The sequence below is a fragment of the Triticum urartu genome, unplaced genomic scaffold, assembly GCF_003073215.2.
Source record: "Triticum urartu cultivar G1812 unplaced genomic scaffold, Tu2.1 TuUngrouped_contig_10283, whole genome shotgun sequence".
NCBI lineage: Eukaryota > Viridiplantae > Streptophyta > Magnoliopsida > Poales > Poaceae > Triticum > Triticum urartu.
Window position 1 is genome coordinate 1 of NW_024111134.1, and position 11527 is coordinate 11527.

General features: G+C 41.9%; 1 protein-coding gene across 1 annotated transcript; it reads left to right on the plus strand.

The window, feature by feature from the left end:
• Nucleotides 1–4: 4 nt before the first annotated feature.
• On the plus strand, nucleotides 5–5763 carry LOC125526487 (cullin-associated NEDD8-dissociated protein 1-like; the record flags this gene model as incomplete). Its single annotated transcript, XM_048691176.1, has 20 exons — nucleotides 5–19; nucleotides 102–184; nucleotides 440–524; nucleotides 604–705; nucleotides 779–877; nucleotides 967–1077; nucleotides 1158–1235; nucleotides 1310–1450; nucleotides 1922–2014; nucleotides 2135–2256; nucleotides 2342–2504; nucleotides 2583–2819; nucleotides 3212–3460; nucleotides 3547–3732; nucleotides 3825–3971; nucleotides 4069–4185; nucleotides 4288–4444; nucleotides 4907–4984; nucleotides 5071–5209; nucleotides 5345–5763. Coding segments are annotated over 20 exons (2517 nt in total), but the record flags the coding sequence as incomplete, so codon positions are not given.
• Nucleotides 5764–11527: the final 5764 nt, after the last annotated feature.

The window sequence follows — 11527 nt, forward strand, 5'->3', positions numbered from 1 at the left end:
AAGAGAGGAGAATGTAAAGGTAACTGCATGGTATTTCATTGCTAAATTGGATTTGAATTGTCATTGTATATCAAGCTTACGAAGCTTCTCTTTGATCCTAGATGGACATTTTCAATACATTTATCGAGTTGTTACGCCAAACTGGTAATGTGACAAAAGGACAAGGTGACATTGATGAGTCTAGGTAAGCAAAATATCTGTTACTTTTTTTTACCCATCCTTGCCATTTATAGGATATATCAGAAGCAGTACACAATGCAGTCGTTTCTCTGTTTGGACTAATAGCCTAAGTGAGCCTATGTTGGTTAAAACTTGGCACGACTTCGTACATGGATGCAAAAATCATTATCTGCTTTTGACTTGTTATGGTTAGAGGGAGGTGATTGTGATCACAAGATATGCGCACTGAGCCTGTATTGTCAATTGGTATACTTTGCAGCCCTAGATGGTTGCTGAAGCAAGAGGTACCCAAAGTTGTCAAGTCTATCGATAGTCAGTTATATGAAAGATCAATCAAGACAAAGGTTTGTTCTTGAACTGTCTGGCAAAGCATCTGTCTGGACTCGTAATTATGATGTTATATTGTTTTGTTGGCATTTTCAGGTTGGAGCATTCTCAGTATTGAAGGAGCTTGTTGTTCTATTACCAGATTGTCTTGCTGATCATCTTGGGTCCCTTGTTCCTTTGATTGAGATGTATTTGAATGTTAGTGAGTTTCATTTGCTGTGTAGTTTCTTGTGCAGGACTTCTGTTTTAACTTGCCGTCTATTGTTTATAGGATAAATCTTATACCTCCAGCCTGAAGATTGAAGCCCTTGCATTTACTAGGATTCTTATGGCCCCACATTCGCCCTCTGTGTTTCATCCATACATCCAGGTATTGTAGCTATTATCTTTGATAAACCACTCGCGACAGTTTTGGTCGTTACTCATTAGTCATTACTGAACGCAAACCAAAATTTCCAGATATTATGTGATGCAATAGTATCTGCTATTGGAGATATATATTACAAAGTCACCGCTGATGCTCTACGGGCGTGCGGGGAGCTAGTCCGGGTTCTCCGTCCAAATTTTGAGGTCAGCCTTATACTCCATGTGCTGATGTTACAATCTCCCAGTTATGGTGATATTTAAGCTCTTGTTCTGCTGTTACACAGGCACGTTCCATAAATTGCAGGCCATATATTAGTCCAATCTATGAAGCTATATGGGCCCGCTTGGCCAATCAAGATCAGGTCTAACCACTCCCTCCCCTACGTACATACCCCCCTTTCCCCCCTTCCCCTCTCATGCTATTCTGTTTTGCCAGGAAGTTAATGAGTGTGCCATATCGTGCATGAGCCTTGTGATCGCTACTTTTGGTGATGGTCTTCAAAGGGAATTACCGTCATGCCTATCCTTACTTGTTGACAGGATGAGCTATGAAATAACACGACTTACAGCAGTCAAGGTAAGCAATTAACTGCACCTTCAGAACAAAACTAATAGGGACATTATGGTTAATGTTGAGTTGAATTTCAGTATTCTAGTCAATGGTAGACAAAAACAAATGAAAATGTTTTGATCAGTGCATCTTGCTGGGTTGCTGGGATAGAGATGGTTTTGCGGCGGGTTCATTGGTGTAAAGATACCGTTAATTATATACTATAATATATATTCCCTCTGTGTCATAATATAAGAGCGTTTTTGGCACAATGCCAAAAAAGCTCTTATATTATGGGACGAAGGGAGTACCAATATATTTGTGTGGGTCTTGTCCACAAGTTTAGTTGTATACCCTGTCATCATTTGCTTAATGCCCACTGGCGGCGTTTTCAGACTGTTATGTTTACTCTCTGTTTTACTGTACTAGGTGATTGCATGCCTGTTCACTGCTTTTTTTTGGTTCTGTTGCATTTTCAAAATGTTCATTCCTTTACAGGCATTTGCGGTGCTTGCGAATTCACCTCTTCGGATTGATCTTTCATGTGTCCTGGACCGTGTCGTTTCTGACCTTACAACTTTCCTTCGAAAGGTAGATATATAATATATACGCATTGTTTGTTTTGATTTTGTAAGTTGAAACATCCTATATGTTAAACAGGGCATCAAAACTGAAGACTAAGTTTTTTATTTTATTTCCCCCCTTCAACAGGCTAACAGAGCCCTTAGGCAGGCAACAACAGGAACCCTAAATTCTCTGGTTGTTACATATGGGGATCAAATTGGCCTGTCCTCTTATGAGACTATAATAGCTGAACTATCTATTCTTATAAGGTTTTTTTTCTTCCTTAGCTTTCTTCAACAACTCTCCAGTTTCTGCCTACCATGATGACTGATGTTGGATTATCTATTGTGGCAGTGACATCGACTTGCATATGTCTGTTCTTGCGTTGGAACTCTGTCGCACAATAATGGTCGACAGAAGTTCCTTCCAAAATGTTGGTTTAGCTGTGAGACATAAAGTTTTGCCTCAGGCCCTTATTTTGATCAGGAGTGCTTTGTTACAAGGACGAGCACTAGAGGTATAATATTCTCATATTAATTATAAGTACTTGATTTCTTTATTCCCCAATTGATGGAGGACATTGTTTCTGTTACAGGCGCTGCAGAAGTTTTTTACTGCACTGGTCCAGTCTGCAAATACAACCTTTGAAACTTTGTTGGGCTCCCTTATTTCCACTGCCAAACAGTCACAGTTGGGCGGCCTTGCCAAGCAGGCACTATCCTCTATTGCACAGTGTGTTGCTGTGCTATGCTTAGCAGCTGGTGATCAGAAGTGTGCATTGACTATTGAAATGCTCGAAGGCATTCTAAATGATGTCAGTTCTACTGATACTGTAAGGCTTTTCCTGATCATGCATGTCTTTTGTTCACCAGATTTGCACATTTATATCTGTATGTCATACTTGCGATTGTTGACATAACATGCCTTGCTTCATGCAAGTTAGCTTTATTGGGATGCTGTCTATTTGTTTCCTATGCATTCCGCTGTTCTTATATCATTATGTGTCTGCTGCTATTGGTGCTCTATAGTCTAATGATTTTTGAAATATTAAACTGTAATTAGTCAAATATTAATTACTTGATGGTAGGGTTAGTGCTTGGTTATGATGGGTGTCTGCAGATCTTTATTATTTGCCATGGGTTAACTGCATACCTATGTTTGACTCGAAGGTAAATTATGCCCTTCCCTTTGTCATTTGGTAATTACTTATAATTTGTTTTCCAGGCTAAACAACACATTGCCTTGTTATGTTTGGGAGAAATTGGAAGAAGGAAGGACCTCAGCAACCATGTTCAAATTGAGAACACTGTAATTGAATCATTCCAGTCACCTTCGGAGGAGATAAAATCTGCAGCATCGTACGCTCTCGGAAACATTGCTGTTGGCAATCTATCCAAGTATTTGCCATTTATCTTGGATCAGATTGACAATCAACAAAAGAATCCGTATCTCTTGCTTCATTCACTGAAAGAGGCAGGTTTCTAATGAATTCATGTTTCTAAAAGGCACCTCCCATAAGACTGCTGTTTAATTTTGTGCTCTTATGCAAAACCTGTTAGGTAATTGCATGGCAGTCTGTTGATCATACTGGCCAGGATGAGCTCCAGGACTCAAACATTGTGAAGATATTGGCGTTGCTCTTTAATCACTGCAAAAGTGAGGACGAAGGAGTTCAGGATGTGGTTGCTGAGTGTTTAGGCAAAATTGCACTTATTGAACCTAACAAACTAATCCCTGTTCTGAAGGTGTGAAGTGTCGACAATTAACAAAGTTACACCCCATGTTTCATTTACTCCATGATATGAGATCTAATGCGGCATTTCGTATAATTTTGTAGGAATGCACATCTAGCCCAGCAGCAAACACAAGGGCTACGGTTGCCATTGCTATAAAATATTCAATTGTTGAACGGCCTGGAAAGATAGATGCAATCATGTACTCTGAGATTTCTACTTTCCTTATGTTAATCAAAGATAGTGACATGGTAATTTTACTTGAAATAGTATTGACATCCTTACTAACCAATCTTCCTAAAGAAAGATTTGAAGATGACAAATTACATTTATTGTTTACACTTGCAGCATGTGAGACGTGCAGCTATCCTGGCGCTGAGTACAGCTGCCCACAACAAGCCAAATTTGATCAAAGGTCTTGTTCCTGAACTGCTCCCTCTTTTGTACGACCAGACTGTCGTGAAGGTATTATTTTCTGGTTTGGTTGCTTATTTCCTTTCATTAGTTATGATCTGGCGGTGCTACATGCAATTCACTGCTAGGTAGTAATGATTTCCTTCTTTGCAGCAAGAATTGGTTAGGACAGCTTTCGAGCACGTCGTTGATGATGGGCTTGAACTTAGGAAAGCTGCCTTTGAATGTGTGGACACATTGCTGGATAGTTGTCTTGATCAAGTGAATCCGTCGTCCTTCATCGTTCCTTTCCTCTTATCTGGTTTAGGTGGTAAGTACAGTTAAGACATTATATATTTCGCCATGGCATTTTGAGTGTGTTTGGTTGGTGCCTGGATTAGCCCTACCATGAAATGGGCAGACCATTGTATTTTTCGTCTGGCTTAGTTCGGTGCCAATTTCTTTGGCTATGACTGCCCCCAGCCATTCCTGTCATGGGTTCTTGCCAAATAATTGGCCAAGTGAAGGCACATGATTCCTTGGCCTGGACTGCATAGAACCAGTGATGTTAAACTTAACTTTATTGTTATGACAAGATAATTTTACATTTATTGCTTAGATTTTTTTGGGTTTTCTCAAGATATATGGTTCCAGATTATTAACTACAATGTATTTCTCTTGTGTTTCTTTCTAAACCCTAAGATGGTATATCACCTATATTATGATAATCTTGTGGAATGTTTATTTTCAACTGAACATACTAATCAGTTGTGCATCGTACTGCTTATTGCAGATCATTATGATGTAAAAATGCCCTGCCATCTGATTCTCTCAAAGCTAGCAGACAAGTGCCCCTACGCTGTTCTTGCAGGTTTGTTATAATGAAGGACCTTCAAAAGGGATGTTTCATATGTGGTGAACGCCTTTCCTAATATTAGTATTATTACCCTGTTTCAGTTTTGGACTCATTAGTTGAACCCCTTGAGGAAACTATTGGTGACAAACCGACGGGTGATGCAGTGAAGCAGGAGATTGATCGCAATGAAGACATGATTCACAGTGCTCTTCAAGCAATTGCTGCTCTAAGCCGCATAAGGTAAAGCTTGGATCTGCCCGGCTAGTTGACGACTTGTTCTGGTTTAGCTAAGATTTGAGCTGTCTGTCATCCTTTTTGTTGCTTGTCTATAGCCTTTACGCTTGTCCAAATAACAGTGTCGACTTTCATCTGCAGTGGCAGCGGCTACAGCATGAAGTTGAAGAATCTGATGAGCAAGATAAAGGCCACTCCTTCATTTTTGAATACGTTAGGAAATACGTGCACATGCCTGGGAAATTCGAGGCGATGATCCAGCCTCGCATTCGCCTTTTATTGGCTGAAAGGTTGCACGGCAACATGCGAGCAAAAGGATGCTGAAGTGCTTTGCCATCTGTCTTCCTGGTTTGTAGCTTAAAGGAGCGCCCGTCTCTGGTTCTTTGATTTTGAGATAGCTTACCACCTATGCCATGAAAGCCCCCCACGAACTAGCGCACAACTTGTGTGCGATTCCTTTGCAAATGTCTTGTACCATTTCGGCTAGCTTCCTTTTTTTTTTCTGTATTGTATCTCACAGAGTAACAAAAAAGAAGAAGCAACCATGCATTTAGTGCTGAGCAAGTTTATTAACATAGGTGGCAAATTGGTTAGTATTTGCAACTAACAAAAAATAACAGTTGCTGCAAAACAAAATAAAAAACAGAAATGAAATGCAAGCTGATTCTTTTTTTTTTTGAACAACAAAAGGCGCACGAAGCATCAAATTCATTCAGCTCAGTAGCTCTTACAGCATGAATTGCAAAGCCCTGGACTTGAAATGTAGCTAGGAGGGAAAGTACAGGACAAGATATATGTCTATGAGCTGAAGCAAAGCAACATATTTCAGGTTCAACATTAGAACGTAGAACTTGATGAGCTACACTATGAGTGATTCCATTTAGTTTTTTTTTAAAGAGTGATTCCACTTATTTCCCTCGAAATATGAAACACTGAGATTGCAAATTGGATGCCTGCTTGAAGAAATCACCCAAAAGTTTCTGGGTGCTCCATGGGGTATTGGCCTCCACAATTTCACCTGAATGCAGCTAATGAGGCCAAGGATAGACAATCCATAAGAAAAGGTTGGTGAATGATGTTGAGCCTATTAGCCAGATGAGCCGCAAAAGAAAGTGCAAGTGCTTCTGCCTGTAGTGGAGAAGATGTAGCCGGAGATGAAGCTTGAATTTGCACATTTACTTCAAATTGATCCTTAGGCAACGATAGATAGACTCCTACTCCCGTAGCAACCGAACCTTGCGCCAATCCTGGAACTTTCTTACATCTGAAAGTCGCATCAGAGTAGATTTTAGGACCGGCAACGAGCAAATTAGATCTAAGAGTTCGTCCCTGTAGAGGAAGTTGATCAGGAGAAAGTTGAATTTGAGGCACCACATGCAAGCTAGACATATGACTAGAATCATCATATAAATAATAAGACAAGGCTTTTGCATAGAAGATGGGCATCGGAGGGCCATCAGGGAGCCCACGAGGCAGGGGGCGAGCCCAGGGGGGTAGGGTGCGCCCCCCACCCTCGTGGCTGGTGGGTGTCCCCCCTCTGGTATTTCTTGCGTTCAATACTTTTTATATATTCTGAAAAGTGCTCTCGTGGAGTTTCAGGACTTTTGAAGATGTGCAGAACATGTCTCTAATATTTGCTTCTTTTCCAGCCCAGAATTCCAGCTCTTAGCATTCTCCCTCTTCATGTAAACCTTGTAAAATAAGAAAGAACATGCATAAGTATTGTGACATAATGTGTAATAACAACCCATAATGCAATAAATATCGATATAAAAGCATGATGCAAGATGTATGTATCAACTCCCCCAAGCTTAGACCTCGCTTGTTCTCAAACGAAAGCCGAAATCAAAAAATATGTCCACATGTTTAGAGATAGATGTGTCGATAAAAATAAAATACGGCCATGAGGGCATCATGATCATTCTTAAAACAACACTATTCTGATCCTGGGATCAGAATAACTATTTGGATTATGGCTCGCCCTATATAGCGCCGATCAGATGTTCCCGAGTTCCCGAACGCTGGAACGAAGAAAAAAAAATCCTAAAATCTAAAAAGTGCATACGCACTATTTGGAGACATCGAGCGGCTGGCTCGCAGCCGCATGATCCGGCCATCACAAGCGCTATCTGATAAGGTCCCGGCCCACCCCACCGACAGCCTCTCTCTGTCTTCCCCGCAGCACCCGCGTCTCTCTCTCTATTCTCTCTCTCACTCTTCCCCACGGATCTGGATCAGAGGGGGCTCACCGGCCTCTCCCCTCAACGCCGACCACCAGGAGCCTCCTACTAACCGGCCACCACGCTCCACTGGCGGATCGAAGGAGGGGAGGACCACCCCGGCGTGGCTCTGCCCCGAGGTCGTCGCAGCACCACCACCACGACGATTGTCTTGGCCGCACCACCACCAGCCTACTCCACCATGGCGTCCTCTGCAACTGCCCCGTGCTCCCTGGGCAACCAAATCCAGCCCCACCACTGCCGTGCCCTGCCGTCGTCGACGGGACGATGCGGCCGTCGTCTCCTTCCTCTGCCCGAGGCTGGTTGAGATCCTTTCTCTCCGGCTCCGATTGAGCCCACTACCCCCCATATGCTTGCTCTTTGATGATCCCCTCCACGCGTCTGGACGCCGTGATGGCGGAGGTGGAGGATCCGCTGGTCACGGTGGCATCTGATGTCTGTGTCGCACTGGCGGGGATGGAGCAGCCTCCGGCGGTGGTGGTGTCTGATGTGGTCTTTCTGGCATCATGATCTGTTGAGTGGAGGTGCAGCAGTGTCAGGTCCCAGCGCCGACTGCGATTCTGGCCTGATTCAGGCAGAAGGGTCCCGTGGGAGAGCATTGACACCTTCTCATCGGAAATTCGTTGACTGGACCATCATAGCCTAGCGATTCTGGCTGCCTGCATGTCAATACAATGTAGTAGTATTTGCTAGTAGTCCTGCTACATGAGTCTAGTTTATATTTACATTTTTAATGTTTGTTTTCCTTTTTCTAATTTAGTGCTAGTCTGCTACTCAGTACATGACTGAAGCAAACTAGTCCAATTCTATGTGTGTTTCATCTTCCTTGCAGAAACTGAATGATTGGGTGGTGAAATAGGTGTTTTCTTTAGTCAACTAACACTGTAACATTTGTATGTTACGGTTTTTGGGCGGCGATTTGAGTTGGAATAGGAGGAGGAAAGTACATAAGAGTATCGAGAGGATAGTTCTAATGTTATTGCTCAATCCTCTCAAAATGCATCTGTGTGGTTTCTGTGTTTTCTTGCATGCATATAAGTAACCAGTTGGTTAGTTTGTTGTCATAGTTGCACAGAAATACAAATGTAGTTGGATCATGCATATACATATCTCAGTTGGCTAGCCAACTTATGAAGTTGCACAGTGAGGGCTAACCAGTTGCACAAGCAATGGTATTCAGATGGATACACTATGTAAACCATGTTCAAGCAATATGTGTGTTCTTTTGGTTGCACACTCATGTGTGCTCTATTTTCACAAGGCATGCATTCATACATGAGTTTGCAAATCAAGGCAGTAAATATCCTAGCTGGCTTAGTCACACTTATGCAGTTGTACAGGGAAGGCTATATAGTTGGTTGACAACTAGTTTAGTTTTGGCTCCAATGCCTAAATCATGACCATGCAGTGTGTATGCTGATTTTTTGGTTGCACACTCATGTGTGATCTGTTGGCCATACAGTGCATCAAGTTGCACACATTTTGTTTTGTTTTGTAGGTGTGCTTTGGAAAATCAACATTACTTGCTTACCTCATGGCATTTTTTTGATATCAATTGTTTTTGCTCATTTTTACTTTTTAATACGTTTGGTTGCTTCGACTAATTTGTTTGTTCGCTTTTTTTTCACAGACCAAAAATGGTTGTAGAAGGAGATACGGCTCCTAGTGAAGGAGAGGTATGTTTGCTTTTTTCATCATTTTTCATTTATCCTTGCAACAGTTTTGTTTTGCAATTATAATAACTATTTTTGGGGGGTTTTCCTGACCATATTCCGTGTTTTGTTTGGCTATGCAGGGGCCGTAAACAATTCTTCTTGGCGGAATTCGAAACAGCCCGCCAAGTGGCAGCCGCGTCGTGCTCATATCGATGGGGAGGCAGAGGATGATGAGGTAAGTATCGTGCAAGGTTTTCGACTCGACGAGTCGTTCTGGGGTAGAGACACTTGACGATTCATGCCGTGCCGATCTAGTCGAGGTGTTTGAGTCGACTTCTAGTTACGACTCATCGACTAGTCGTGACTATTCGTTCGACTCGAAAAGATGAGTATCGAGCAAGCAGTGTGGGTGGATTTCCCTTTTTTGCACACACACACAAGTAACTTTTTCCATGCATCCTTTAGGTTGGTGACCCATTCCGCTTCGTGAGACGGCAGAAACGGAAGGCGACCACGTAGGTTGGAGTTGTGGCTGGAGTTGCCACACCATCTGCAGCATCTGCCGAGGTAACATAAAATGGCATTAGGATTTTTTTTTCTACACAAAGAAACCTGGGATCTTATTTTTTACACAGTTGCAAAAGAACCAGCTAGGTGTTGGCACCCTGAACTTTTACAGTTGTACACAAATCAATTAAGAGTTGGTATCCTCAACTTTTCAAATAGTTGCACAGCAGTATCATACGAGTTGGCATCCTCGACTTTCATAGTTGCACTAGAACCATTTGGGAGTTGGCAGTCTCAACTTTTTGAATAGTCTCATAACAATATCACATGAGTTGGCATCCGCAACTATTTTAGTTGCACAAGAACCAATCAGGAGTTGGCATCCCCAATTTTTTAATAGTTTCACAACAGTGCCACATGAGTTGACATCTTCATCTTCTTTAGTTGCACAAGAACCATTCAGTAGTTGGCATCCTCATGTGTTCACATGCATATGATTTTCTAGGTGTGCAAATGCACTTGAAAATAGTTGTACTACTTATTTGGAAGATTATAATCTGTTAAATTCAATATTTTTTGTCTATTTTCTTGTGTTTAGATAGGCTAAATTCATCATGTTCCTCAGTTTAAAATTCATTACATAGCTACACAAACATGCAACATGATTTGCATGCAGGAGTACTTGCAGTTGCACAAAATAAATGATGTAGTTGCACAACAGCCAGCATAAAGTTTTTTTTTTTGGAATTTTGCATACAGATTTTTAGCTAAAACCAAAATGAATCTGAAATTATCTAAATTGGCATCTTCTACTTTTATATGAGTTGATGATGCCAACTACTGAAATTCAAACCCCACAAGTAGATGGATATGGGAGTGTTGTCAGTTGCACACTTGTACTTGTTAAGTTGCACAAATACAAGCTAGAGTTGGTTCATTTTTTCTCAAGCTTCTTTTTTTTGCATCATGTGCAGGTTTTACAGGTTATGGGGGTGGATGAACTGACAATTCTAAGGTACAAAGTCACATATACTACTGTGTGGAAAGATTAAAGGAAAAAACATATACTTCTTGTCTAGTTGGTAGTTATATTTTCATAGTACCTACAATATGTTTTTTGCTACAGTGACACCAGTTCTTCTGCATTATGTGTGAAATAAGACTCTATATGTGCTCTCTTATATATATTTGCATATTTTCTATGTTTTGTTGCACACATTGCAGCAAAAGTTGACTTGTTTTATGATCTAGTTGCACAAAAATTAGTTAAAATTGCACAGGTACCGCATCTCCCTGTTTTTTATCCTTGTTTGTGTTGTCTTCAAGTATTTAGAAGCTATTTTTACAAGAGAAATTTGGTGTGGGGGTGAAAGAGAAAGTCAAGGAGGGAGGATCTGGACAGGAGGAGAAAAGGATCAACCTCTTTTTTCACCCTTGTTGGTGCTGCCTGGTACTTTCTAATCTGTCCTCCCTCTTTCTTCTTTTTTTCGCAGCAAATTGTTCCAGACCATTGTTATTTCACCTTGATTCATCTGCCATGGCAGCTCTGGCGATGGAGATCCAGAACTGGGAACCCCTTGTTTTTGTGTGGAAGAAGGTGGGGGCAGGTAGGAGCATGGGGAGAAGAAGTTGGTGGCCAAGAGGGTGTGAGAGTTTCGAGTGCTTCAGGAGGGGAGGGAAGGGCACGTGATATCCTGGGGACCGCGTCCAGTGTGTGGTTGGCGCGGTCTGTAGCTGGCTTTTCTTTTTAGTGTGTAGTTTGTTGGGTTGGCGCGGGTCTGTAGCTGGCTTTCCTTTTCTGGGATCAGGTGGACCGAATCTTTCTTTTTCTGGTGGCCGCTCGGGAACGCTAGGGAGCAGCTGGCCGCTCCCTAGACGTGTTCAAAAAAAATCCCCACGACCCACCTCCCGCAAGCCGTAGT